General features: G+C 30.9%; 1 protein-coding gene and 3 long non-coding RNA genes across 5 annotated transcripts; 1 reads left to right on the top strand and 3 right to left on the bottom strand.

Moving 5' to 3' along the window:
• Nucleotides 1–6,771: 6,771 nt before the first annotated feature.
• Nucleotides 6,772–7,282, bottom strand: LOC123273961 (mitogen-activated protein kinase kinase kinase 7-like). The gene is made up of 2 exons (XM_044741452.1): nt 7,056–7,282; nt 6,772–6,974 (listed from the first exon to the last, which is right to left on the bottom strand). Exons 1-2 carry the CDS (start codon nt 7,280–7,282, stop codon nt 6,962–6,964), a joined length of 240 nt encoding a protein of 79 aa, XP_044597387.1. The 3' UTR covers nt 6,772–6,961.
• A 619-nt stretch (nt 7,283–7,901) lies between these two features.
• Nucleotides 7,902–12,240, bottom strand: LOC123273959. 2 transcript variants are annotated; one of them, XR_006511415.1, is made up of 4 exons: nt 12,140–12,240; nt 11,831–12,082; nt 11,628–11,740; nt 7,902–7,977 (listed from the first exon to the last, which is right to left on the bottom strand). It is a non-coding gene; the product is annotated as an uncharacterized LOC123273959 (long non-coding RNA). The 2 variants fall into 2 exon arrangements; XR_006511414.1 differs by having other exon boundaries at nt 11,831–12,240.
• Nucleotides 8,431–9,864, top strand: LOC123273958. Its single transcript, XR_006511413.1, has 3 exons — nt 8,431–8,568; nt 9,230–9,483; nt 9,848–9,864. It is a non-coding gene; the product is annotated as an uncharacterized LOC123273958 (long non-coding RNA).
• Nucleotides 12,241–13,130: 890 nt separating the features above from the next.
• LOC123273960 lies at nt 13,131–13,730 on the bottom strand. The gene is made up of 2 exons (XR_006511416.1): nt 13,535–13,730; nt 13,131–13,440 (listed from the first exon to the last, which is right to left on the bottom strand). It is a non-coding gene; the product is annotated as an uncharacterized LOC123273960 (long non-coding RNA).
• Nucleotides 13,731–13,982: the final 252 nt, after the last annotated feature.

The raw sequence follows: 13,982 nt of genomic DNA, 5'->3' as shown, positions 1-13,982 counted from the left end.
TTTCACAATGCACTACTATTTACAAACACGTGTTTTATATCTAACTAATATAAATCGACAAAATTAATCACTTATGACAAACGGTTATTACTGACTTTTCTATGTAACTATTATTCACTTATCACTCAGGTTAATTAAATAATTAATGTGATTAAAATTAAACTACAACTATTATCATACGCCTTGAATTAAATTTTATAATCCCGAAACTACGCGTCTGCTGCTACGTGGCGCTAAGCAATGGCGATATACAGTCAATGCTCTTTGTATTTGACTCGCCCGTGTTAGGACCATTGGCCTCTGTATTTAATTCCTCGTCCTTGTCCATAAGAGCTGTGTAAAATCGCTTTCAAATACAGAGGAAGAATGTGGTCAATTACAAAGAGCGGTCAAATACAGAGAGTGTCCATCACAGAGAGCGTCGATCGTACATCGATGTTTTTAGTCGATATTTTTCGAGTGTCGAAATATCGATAGTCGATGGAATACTTCAAACTATCGACATCGTTGAGAGCCAGTTTTTCGGAGGAGAGATCTTCGCCGTGCTATGCTGCTAGGGGCGACGCCAGGTACCAAGGGATAACATTTAAGTGGCGTTTCCATTTATTTGAGGTCTTCAGCCCAATAGATGATCACGAACCAGTATATGATCACTCCATGTATCTGTATATCTATATTCACAAGTATAGGCATGCTGGGGTCACATGGAGTGATCATATACTGGTACATGATCATCTATTAAGCTTTTACCTACATAATATATAATTATTTATCAGTTATCAGTTAAATAGTTGCTTCCTATATTATAAAATAGATGAAAGTCTTGAAGTTAGCCAAAGGTCGAAACTCGCAAAAACGGGCCACGACTCATTATTGGTTGAGGCTTTTAGCGCGCGTAAAGCGCGCTATTCAAATTTCTAGTAATAATGTCGTGGTAATTATTCAAAAAATGGTCATCCAGTGTGTAGTTAATGAATGTACAAATGGTCGAGTAAAGGAACGTAATAAAATAAAAAAATTAGGTCGTGTAAAATGCGTCGTTATTTACGGTACCACAGGTAATATAACTTCAATTAATTAATAATGAATTATTAATTTAAGTATTTCAATTAATAAAAACAGCAAAAAATAAAATTAGTTTGAATCTCGAGGGCAATGGTAAATAATGTTTTTAACTATAAATAAATAAATTGATGATTGGGAAATTAATATTTTAAAAGAAATGTTTAACATGAGTAATTTTTTATTTTTCTAAATCTGTATTTTCTTATTTTTAAATCGTTTTTATTTGGTTTTAATTGTAAAACAAATTAATATTTGCTAAAGCCTAAGTTTATGAAAAAGTAGATATATTAACGTATTGTAAAATAAGTTTTTATTTTTTGCTAATCTCTAAAGCATATATTATTAAGCATATTTTTGTAATTAATTGCTATTTTCATTTTCTTTTCATTGTTTATTATCATTTAGAAGCCTCCGGATCTATTGAATACCTCCATGGAGTTCTGCATTACAGCAGAAACTTATACCAAAAATCATCATGTCTGTGAGGTTGCATTTTTAATGACGACGACATTAATTAAGGTGTGATAGAATAACACTGTCTAATGGAATTGTCGAAGAAATTGCCTAGGATAAAATTATGCACTTAAACTAGGTGCCATTCCTACCGTTGAAGGTATTACCCTCGCCAGAAAGTCTCGTTTTCTTAGATTTTTTAAACTTTGGCAGGTTAATATTTATATAATTCTGCATCGATTGACGCAATTTGAGAATTTTTGACCGTCTAGTTTCCGAGATATTTAATTTCAAAGTTTGAGTTTTGAACGCTCTTATACATTACGGTATACGGGATATCGAAAAGTTTACCTACAAAAATTTTTATATCTCAGAAACTTTTCTTAGGATCTTTTTAAAAAACTAGAGTAACGTTAACTAACAACTAAGCAATTTAAAAAAAAAATTTCATTGATAATTACCACACAGTTTCAGAGATATTTATTAATAAGTAATGAAAAATTTACCAGACTTTAGCCGAGGAGGGGATACGTTAATAAAGCTGTGGCAACAGCGCAAGTTTTGTGAGCCGCGAAAGAAGTATGAGGCGCGCATGCGCTGACAAATTTGAAAAGTTTAATTTACGTTAGGTGTAATATTATAGTTATTAATTTTATTTATTTAAAAAAAATAATGATTATTTTATGAAAATAAGTATTTTTCTATATTTATAAAAATTCAAAAAGTTATCAATTTTAATATAATAATATTTATTAATCTTTCATAAGTTATAAAAATAATAGTCAGATGAAAAAATAAAAAAAATACTAAAATTTAAAATTAGTTAATACATCAACATAAAAAAATTAGTTACTGATTTTTCTGAAAAAACAAAACATTATTGTCAATTATTTTTTTCTATTTGTTATTTGCATAGTTATTTTCATATTTGCTAGAAATTTCTGTCGTTTTTCAAGGACTTTTTTCATGAATCGTCCTTTATAAGTCAATTTTTCAGACATTGTAATTATATTTCTGAATAAATGTATGTAAATAAATAAATAAACGCATGTGTCCAAAATAGAGGTTACTCTACAGTTAGTCCAAAACACTACAGTATAACCACTATAAAATGTCTCAACGCTCACGCAGTGTTGCCAGACTTTTCAAACGATCAGTTTCTCGTTCGTGATTGGCTGAAATGAGTACATAAACAGCAAAAGTTTTAGGCTTGTCAATATTGACTATCCAGTATGTGTACCATACACTCTAGCATAAACTTTTGACGACGGAAGTCGCGAGGGTAATACCTTAAACCCTAAAAAGTCCATTAGTAGGGGATGTGCCAACAACGTTAGAACTCCAATTGTTCTGTGTGATCGACTCCTTCACCAGTGAAGCTAGTAGTACTCGCGATACTTATGAAAATTTCTTAGAGCACAATGAAGAATTGATAATTGCCGAAAATTCTATAAACAACTGTGACTGTCTCGAAAATGTTGATATCGCTATAAATTCTCAAGAATATTAAAGTTTATTAAAGTACTACTACTATTAAAGTTTTACTTCTACTGCAAATCTTTGAAATAACATTGTTAGTTGTCTACTAAGCTTACAACTAATACAACAATTTTTCAGAAAAAAGCTTTTCGCACAATTTCAAATTGCTCTACTTAGACGTAGACTTAAACCATGCTTATATTAACCAATCCAAGCGCATGAAATTTTTGTTAACAAAAATAATTCTGCTAAGTATTTCTGCTGGTATTTTTGAATTACTTTCTAACAAGCTTTATTAACCGTAGTTGTATTTTAACTAATACTCATACTGATTTCAACTAATACTAATATTGGAATAGTTGTATTTTAACTTTTTTCAATAGGCACGCTTCTGATAGATGAAGTAGCTTTTAAGTGAAGCCATCAAGCTAAACCGTAAGACCATGCAACTCGATGGTTTCTGTAAATTTAGGACAACACACACCTGAATATCTTTTAAACACTCGAGCTGATCATGCCCTAGTCTTTATGTTCCAGCCTTTTCAAGGTGATTGGGTGCAAGTTGTTTGAAGTTTTCTGAGTAGAAATTCTGTCACTAGTAATGCTCTCCATAAGTTACTTGTTGAGTGTATCATACTGTTAGAAAATGCTGGATTTTATGTGGATGTTGTAACTTCGGATGGTGCGCAATGGAATCGAGGAGCGTGGACACTGTTTGGCATTAAGGATGGCCAATCTAGCTGTGAACATCCATGTGACTCCGACCGAAGACTTTGGTTTATGTCTGACTTTCCACATTTAATCAAATGTTTTAGAAAAAGATTATGGAAAAGTTGTTTTTCTGGGTACGTCATATTTTGAAATAAATCCCAAAAACATGGTTAGATATAACTATGCCATGATGTCAGGTATAATCATGCCTGCTCATGCGTGATTGTAATTTTTGCCGCGTGGTTTCTATCTAAAATGATTGATCCACCTCAAATTGTAAATTGATATTTTTCATCCTATTTCTTTCAATCACTTTCACTGATAATCTTATTGAATATTATCTGAGGGATTTATTAAGTATTAATTGCTATTATTAAAATCTTTTGTTTTCAGTTATTTTCGAAAAATATTCAAGTTGCTACGAAAATGTATAAAAACGAAACTGCTGAGCTCAGAGATTGTGATTCAACAATACTTTTAGTTTCAGAATCAAAAATTTGTTTCTGCAATAATGAGTTGGAAATGTTAAAATACAATTGCTTATGGTCAAAAAAATATCGACATAGATTAAATAGCGTGAATTAAAAGTTTTAATTTGTTTAATAAATATATTCATTTATTTTAATGTTCTGCTATAGAAAACAAAAGAATTGAATTATACATAAATATTTATTTTAAATGATTATTTTATTGTAAAGCAGACTAATTAGAACTTTTTTATCCGGAAATATTCTTTCTATCATCAATATTTCCAGAGTTATCCTAACAAAGAGTTTAAAAATTATTCATTTAAGCAATCATTTTTATACCCGTTTTGGTATCGAAAGATTTTTCTTTTGGATTTTTCTGAATTTAATGATTATAATCATAAAATAATTATTTTATTGTAATGCAGACTAATTGAAACTTTGTTTATCCCGAAAGGTTTTTCTATCATAGATCGTTCAAGAGTTATCTTCATAAACAGTTTGAAAATCATTCATTCAAGCCATCATTTTCTATACCTGTTTTGGTATCAAAAGGTTTTCGCTCCGGGATTTTTCTAAATTCAATGATTATTTTATTATAAAGGAAACAAATTAAAACTCTTTTTATCTTAAAATTTTCTTTCTATCATGGATAGTTCTAAAGTTATCCTCAAATACAGTTTGAAAATCATTCATCGAAGCTATCATTTTCTAAGCCGGTTTTGATATCAAAAAATGTTTTTTTCCTGAATTTAATGATTATTTTATTATAAAGCAGACTAATTGAAACGTTTTTCATATCAAAAGGGTCTTTCTATCATCGATAGTTCTAGAGTTATTCTAAAAATAGTTTGAAAATCATGCATTTAAGCTAACATTTTCAAAACCGTATTTGGTGTCAAAACATTTTATCTCCTAGATTTTCCTGAATTTGATGATTATTTTATTAAAAAAGAGGCGAATCGGAACCTTTTCAATTCCGAAAGCTTTTTCTATCATGGATATAAGTTCCAGAGTTATCCTAAAAAAATTTTCAAAAATCATTTATTAAGGCTAACATTGTCTAACCGGTTTTGGTAAAAGAAATTTTCTTCTGGATTCTTCTGAATTTGATGATTATTTTATTGTAGACCAGGCTAATTAGAACTAATTCTATCCGTAATATTTCTTTCTGTCGTCAGTAGTTCGAGGGTTAACCTAGAAGACATTTTGAAAATCATTCATTTAAGCTATTATTTTCTATATAAACCGGTTTTGGTATCGAAAGATTTTTCTTATATATATTATATATATATTCAAAAAAATTAATAATTTTTAAAATCTTGAAGTTACTGTTTTTACCCCGTTTTACAAAAATCGAGTTTTCATCGAATCTCGATGTTTTGAGGTCCTAGGAAGCCCCCTGATGATTCTTACGATGGTGTCCGTATGTCTGTACGTATGTATGTGTATGTGTGTGTGTGTCTGTGGATGTATGTAAACCTCTCATAACTTTCCAACGGCTTGACTGATTTGATCGCAGTTTATGCCATTCAAAAGTTCTTGTTTGAACTTGGATTTTTTACATAAATTTGATTGATTTGGACAGGTAAATTTTCCAAAATCTTGAAAAATTATGAAAAAAATTTTTCAAACATGGTTTTTAGAGTAAGTTTTGAACGGGCTCACCGATCAATTCTAAGTAAAATTACTTACGATTATGTTTTTTAGGACATATTCTATCAAAACCAGCTGTATTTTTAAGTTCCCCACAACGATTCTGTACTCGTAGCTAACTCCCAAGCATTCTTAAAAAATAATAATAAAATTAAAAAAAAATTAAACATGAAAAATATTTTATGTAAAAAAGAAAACTTACAGGATCACATTCAATATGAAGTGGTTGAAATCGATTATTAGAATCTCTATTATCATTATCACTTGTTGTTTTCATTTGTGGAAAGTTATCAATAATATTATAATCCTTAAATTCTTGACTATTTTGTATTGTTTTTGTTGTAGTTGATTTAATAAATCAATTTTGCTATCATTATTAATGCCGTTTACTTTATAACCATTAATTTGACTAGAAGACATATCCCACGAAACATCAATAGTATCTTGATCAATTTCATCATCGTTATCGTCATAATTTTTTTCATAGTCTTCAGACATACTGTATTCAACTGTTCTAAAAGTCCGCTGACGAATGAAGCTAGACAAGTCCATTGACGGTCGTTCTTCAGGGCGTTTACTCCAACACCTATAAGGTTTTATAATTATTTATTTTTCTTACATTTTATGGAAAAATTAATAAAAAAAGATTCAAAAATTACCTGGTGATTAAAAACTGAATATATCACATTTTTCAGTGTAACGCCAGCCTTCAAATACTTCTGGTGCCATCATATCCATGCTGCAGAGCCTTTGTTATTTGTCATGTAACTGTTCAAATCACAAGCTGTACTAAAGTCGCAGATTTTTAGCGTTCTTCCGCCAAGAATTAATAATAAATTTGGTGGTTTCAAATCTCTGAAAATTAATGACTTAGATTAGCTATAAAAAAAAAAAATATCAAATGATACTTGAAGGACTGTAATTTTTTATTTACTTTTAGAGATTTCTCTATTATATTACCCGAGTTTCGCATTTGAATCATTTATTTAAGAAACCCATAAGTCACATTTTTTGCGAAATTGAGTTATTTGTATTTCTTTGTATTTCTTGGTTCTTTGCACATAATCCCATCAAAACCAACAAAAAAAAATCTCAAAGATCGGCGCTTGAATATATATCTTGGTTTTGGTTCACAATGTAGCACTGAAAAATAATGTTCAATCAATAAAACTAAGCAATAATAATGATAATTATCAATTTATATTGATAAAATATATATCATACCATTGTATAAAGGATCCACCTTCAGCATACTCCATCACCAAGCAAACAGAATCTTTAGTACACGCACCATAAAGGCGTACGATATTAGGATGCGATACCCGTGACAGTTGTCTTACTTCAACAGCAAATGCTCTTTTTTCACCCTCAGTATTGATATGTTTTATTTCTACGTAACGTCCACGCCACTTGCCTTTCCATACAACTCCAAAAGATCCTTTTCCCACCATCTATCAAAAAATTAATGTTATTTGATCAATACTTAAAAAATATTATAAGTTATAACAAATATTAAACTATTAATGCAAATTATAATTTTTAAGATAATAAAAACAATATTAAAGCAAACTAAATTCTTCTGTTTCAATTTCATTGTAATCAATTTCTTCAACGAATTGTTGAAGTGACTTTTGTTTTAATAATTTAGGAGGTAAAATTGGAGATTTAGATGACAATTGTGATGATTCTGATGATGATGATGAGGACAATGATGTTGGTTCAACTGTTTTTGTTTTTGTTAATTCTAACGTGTTGAAACCAAGTTTTTTATCACCAAATCTATTAAATCCAATTTCTGATTTTCTTGTTTTGTTTTTTTCGACATTTCACTAGAAAATTAACACTTAGCAGTTAAATTGGTTAAATTAGTTTTTGCATATTATTCACATAACATTTCACACATCGCTTGACGTTAAGGGAGGGGTAAGGGTTTCAGCGTAAAAAACACTTTTTGTGATTTTTATCTCACATATCGATTGAGCAATTTTATTCAAACCTTCTATACATTATTGAGCATAGTTTTGACTATGTTCTGTAAATTTTTCATGCAAAAATATTAAACCATTAGCCGGTGGCAGAGCTTCCCCTAGGACGTCTTGAAAAAAAAACAATTTGCGGTGTTCACTGTAACTCGGCCGGAAATTATCTGAAAATGAAAATCATAAAAATTTAGTTAAATTATAAACAAATCTTCCCCCAACGTTCTCTGATTATTTTTTTTAATTTAAAATTTTTGGCGGCCATCTAAAGTGTGAACCGTTATTTTTCGACTAAAATTTCCGCCATTTTGTGGGTGGGAAACACCCTTAATGTTAGAAAAAAAAACTTTTACTAAACGTAGGGGGGAGGTATTTTATATGAAGAAAATGTGTACAAAGTTTGAAATGAATCGGTCGAGTAGTTTTCAAATGGCAGTGAACACGGACTTTGAAAAAGTAGTTTTGAGAAAAACGCGTTTAAGGGCGGGGTAAGGGTTTTCACTTTCGAAAAATCGATTTTTTTTTGTTTTATCTTATTGTTTAACATTTCAAGAATATGTCCTCAAAATTTTAATCCGATCTAAGCAATATTCTTGAAGTTCATTGTTTAATTAGTCTCAGGGTCTTTAACGCTCTAACTCTAACAGCTACGGGCGGTTGGGATTGCAGTGCAGCTGTCGAGCAGGTATACAGGTTATTCATTGCTATTGTCCTGATCCCATATCCAGTTTTAGAAATATTTCATTTAGTAAAGCCAGGTAACTAAAACCATATAGATATATTTTATATTTGTATGTTTACTATACACTACATTATTTTAAAAAAAGAAACGAGCTTCAGTTAGTGGTTAGACGTTTGACCGTGCACTTGTAATTTTATTTTTTCAAAAAATTTCCTGAGCAAAAATGCCGAGAGTAAGTAAAATTTCGCGAGAAGACCGTTAAAGTGGAAGGACCTATTTGTGTCGATCAAAAAAAAAGATCAAACCCGAATAAAAAAATAAAAGATAAGGCTACCACCAAAAGTGCTTCGGCGAAGAAAATAAAACTAAATACGAGTGCTAGTGTACCGGAAGATGTTGAAAAACATTTTAGAATCATAGATTTTTTGCTTGTGTTTTCAACCATCGCAAAGTTTAGTAAAATGTGCTCAGTGTTATGGTTCAATCGAGTTCAAGAGCTGTAAAAAGAAGGATTTGGCTTCCAGGTAAGTCAAATGTACAAATTGTGATCCACGTTTTATACCGTCGAGTGAGAAAACTGGTCATCGCTATGAAATCAACACTCGTTTTGCCTTTGTAATGCGTACATTAGGTTTGGGTTTAGCAGGCTGCAATAAATTTTGCGGGCTCATGGACATAGCAAGTAGTTTTCTATCAAAACAATCTTATTTGGATCTCATGAAATCTATTTGCTGCAGCATCGAAACGACTGCTGAGAAATTTCTTGTCTCCGCCGCAGACGAAGAAAAACAGCTAACACGTCAGTGTCGGCCCAAGCGCTCACGAGTATGCATCATCTACGGACAGCAATCGCATTGATAGGGCCGAGTTCCAAGCTGTGCAGCAGAGCAAAGAAGCCAGAATAAAACGAAGACTTGAAAAAAAAACAGGCTGAAGCCATCGACAATGCTGAAGGATGTGTGCTGTATGGAGCTGGAATTGATGATTCTGTGTAAGTTTAAAAAAAAATTTTTTTCTTCACTTTTTTGCTTCATAAACTTTAAACGCGTTTTTCTCAAAACTACTTTTTCAAAGTCCGTGTTCACTGCCATTTGAAAACTACTCGACCGATTCATTTCAAACTTTGTACACATTTTCTTCATATAAAATACCTCCCCCCTACGTTTAGTAAAAATTTTTTTTTTAACATTAAGGGTGTTTCCCACCCACAAAATGGCGGAAATTTTAGTCGAAAATAACGGTTCACACTTTAGATGGCCGCCAAAAATTTTTAAATAAAAAAAAAATAATCAGAGAACGTTGGGGGGAAGATTTGTTTATAATTTAACTAAATTTTTATGGTTTTTCATTTTCAGATAATTTCCGGCCGAGTTAGATGACAGCATTTACTTCCATGTTACCTGATGGTCCGGTGTGATTTGCTTGGCATTCATCTTTTCCAACATATTCTTTCGTACCAATCTTGAAATTCATAAGTATTTAATTGATTTCTTCATAATTTGCAAGCTTGGCAGTGCGAACTACTTACGAAAATATCGATAACTTTTCCAGACCAATAATCAATCCAGGAAGTGACGCCAAAGGAAGAGCTAAAGCCTTACTTCTGCCACGTGCCGTCACCAGAAACGGTCAGTGTCTGACTCCGAATTTGCACGTGTTAGCTGTTTTCTTCGTCTGCGGCGGAGACAAGAAATTTCTCAGCAGTCGTTTCGATGCTGCAGCAAATAGATTTCATGAGATCCAAAACAAGATTGTTTTGATAGAAAACTACTTGCTATGTCCATGAGCCCGCAAAATTTATTGCAGCCTGCTAAACCCAAACCTAATGTACGCATTACAAAGGCAAAACGAGTGTTGATTTCATAGCAATGACCAGTTTTCTCACTCGACGGTATATAGCGTGGATCACAATTTGTACATTTGACTTGGATTTGGAAGCCAAGTCCTTTTTTACAGCTCTTGAACTCGATTGAACCATCACACTGAGCACATTTTCCTAAACTTGCGATGGTTGAAAACACAAGCAAAAAAATCTATGATTCTAAAATGTTTTTCAACATCTTCCGGTACACTAGCACTCGTATTTAGTTTTATTTTTCTTCGCCGAAGCACTTTTGATGGTAGCCCTTATCTTTTATTTTTTATTCGGGTTTGATCTTTTTTTGATCGACACAAATAGGTCCTTCCACTTTGACGGTCTTCTCGCGAAATTTTACTTACTCTCGGCATTTTTGCTCAGGAAATTTTTTGAAAAAATAAAATTACAAGTGCACGGTCGAACGTCTAACCACTAACTGAAGCTCGTTTCTTTTTTAAAATAATGGAGTGTATAGTAAACATACAGATATAAAATATATCTATATAGTTTTAGTTACCTGGCTTTACTAAATGAAATATTTCTAAAACTGGATATGGGATCAGGACAATAGCAATGAATAACCGGTATACCTGCTTGACAGCTGCACTGCAATCCCAACCGCCCGCAACTGTTAGAGAGGCGTTAAACGCCCCGAGACTAATTAAACAACAACTTCAAGAATATTGCTTAGATCGGATTAAAATTTTGAGGACATATTCTTGAAATGTTAAACAATAAGATAAAACAAAAAATCGATTTTTCGAAAGTGAAAACCCTTACCCCGTCCTCAAATAAACCTCATGACGCGTTTCATGCCTAGCAAGTGATGGAATATTATGTGAAAATTTTTTTTTAATTATCAAAAAAATGTTTTTATGCTTTTTAGTAATAATTGATTTTGTTAATTAGTTTATTATTCAATTACTGGAAATTATTCATTTTTTTATTGTAGTAATTAATTTAAGAAAACTCATTATTGTATGTATTATTTAAATTAATTACTATTTGTATTTTATTTTTCATTTTTCACACATACAGACAACCCGACGTTCACCGAAATATTTTTTCAAAATGGTTTTATTTTTATACTATCTAGAAAAAAAATAGTGTTTTTAAAAGAAATCTACTGTCTTAAAAAGAGATCTTGGCATTTAGTACTCCAATTAACTATCTCTTCTTCTTTTCTAATTAATCGCGTTGATACAAGTGTGGTAGATATATATCTAATTCCGAATCAGCTCTTTTCACGTTATTTCTAAAAAATTTTATTTATTCACCCGTACTGCCTGCATCTCCATGTAAACAATTATGTATCCAATTAAACTGTGATGAAAAATTAATTTAACAAACAAGGCTTTGGTTTCGGTGTAGCTGCAGTTTTTTCTCCTTCCTATTGTGATAATAATAATAATTAATATTGCAGTTCAATAACATAAGATGGATATGTATTAATTATTAATTGTTTACACAAATTACTTACGGAACTTTAAGCCAACTAAAAAATCAAAGAAAACTTGTGCTTATCAACATTGATTGACGTACATTGGAAGTAATTTTTTTGCCAGAGCAAAACTCATGGCTCTTTCTTTGGTTAAAATGAAAAAAATATGTCCGGAAAAATTATTTAAATTTTGGATTGAGGTACTCCAATTTTAAATACTCTGTACGACAGACATATATTTTTTCTATTACTTGACCTTTATGTATCAAATAATCTTTCCAGCAATGAGACCTGTCATAAATAAATGAATAAGTTCAATTGTTAATCAATAAATTCCAATTGAATTACATTAATATCCCTTCTTTTGGCTCAACATATACGTATCCGTTTGTGCATGTATAGATGCGCCTATACATGGGCAGGTATAGAGAGTATGAACGTATATATGTTCGAAAAGATTGTCCTGCACTTTGCAACCGCCCAAAATCGAAGACTCAAAATTACTGAAGGTACTCTCTCTTGTGTTTTGGATATCCTAGTGTTAACATCGTCCTAAGGTTTTCTAAGAGTAGTAATTAAATTCGTAAACGATAACACGTGTAAAAAGTACAACTAAAAAGATATAGTAAATAAATTGTGAAGTGAACATAAGCCTTACAGAAAAGAATAATTTACATTAATTGAATCACCGAAAGCATCAAACGTATCAGGTACAATTTGACCTATTATTATTATTTTGTGAACTAATTGAATATTTTGAAACTACATTTTTGAACCTCTTATTTATAACGTCTTAACTTTGTAAAATCTTATTTGTGTAGTATTGTATTTGTATAATAATTTAATCTTGTGTTATAACAATATATGTATTAATATCAACAACTATCATTATCATTTAAACAAAAACCTATCATCCTCAACAATAATAATAATGTCAAGAGTTCCCGGTCTATTGGTTTAACAAACTAGGGCCGAATACTCAATTAAATATAATATTTATGTCCAAATCCGGACGTAACAGGAGAAAAGAAAAAAAAATGTATACCATGGAATGCAATTTCGAGGGCTATGGTGCTGGTACCAGATGGACCTTGCTATTTATGGAGAGAAAGCAAGTGTATTTATGAATATATAAATATATATAAAAAAATTTTTGAAAAATATTCGCTACAAAAAAAATTTTCTTTACTTCAGTAGTTGAGGAGTCCTCCTGTTGGGGCTTTTTAAAATATGTTGTCAACTCCATATCATCAATACAACAACTATTGTATTATGATTATTAATCATAATACAATTAGTTGTTATATTGATGATATGGAACTGAAACATTTATAAAGAATAATGAAGAAAAATTTTTATTAAGTGAACCATCTCAGTAAAATCAGTATATACATAGGTTTCGTTCATACAATTTGAGAATTTCATGATATAAAATGAAAATTAAAAATGTAATATAATTCTCTAGAAGAAATTTATTAAATGAACTCTGCGTTCAGTAGTCGCGACAATGCATGGTTTTTCGTCAACTTCTAAAATAGTCAAGTTAATAATAGGTATGATGTCAACCATAATCTTTCTAGAGTGTTTAATCCTCTTTCTCAATTTCATTAGATCATAGTAACAAGTAATATGGAGTAGGTGAATAGAACCTTTAAAAAAATATCAATCATGTCGAAGAATTAATTAATTAATCAATGAATTAATTTATAAAATTCAATAGCGAAAAAGTATGTATCGGCTTACCATCATCCAGACCCAACATCAAAATTTGAGCATGAAGTGCTATTGACCTGACACAACATTTAAAGTATTCAGTCGAGTTGAAATTATACCATTTGGGACGGGTTAAATGAGTTGTTGCGATCTTCTCATCTACAATATTAAACATCAATTTTTGATATTAAAAAATTGATGTTTATTAGCTTTTGAAAGTTAACCTTAAAACTTACCTGCGACTATAAAATAAATGGTATTGGTTAATATGAGTATTTCATGCAGAGAAGAAAGTAAACGTTCTGGCACATCAACTTCTGATGATTCGTATGTCACGTTGAACCCAATCAAACGTTTGCCTTCTAATTTTGCACAGTAATGATAAATCTTCATTTTATAATCATGATATGCAAAAGTGCCGCCATCTGTTAAACCATAAAAATAGAGTACTAATCATTGACGGTGGTAAAGTTCTAAA

The sequence above is a fragment of the Cotesia glomerata genome, unplaced genomic scaffold, assembly GCF_020080835.1.
Source record: "Cotesia glomerata isolate CgM1 unplaced genomic scaffold, MPM_Cglom_v2.3 scaffold_178, whole genome shotgun sequence".
Taxonomy (NCBI): Eukaryota; Metazoa; Arthropoda; class Insecta; order Hymenoptera; family Braconidae; genus Cotesia; species Cotesia glomerata.
The sequence above is the reverse complement of the archived record's forward strand: the minus strand, read 5'-3'. Positions and strand labels throughout refer to the sequence as shown.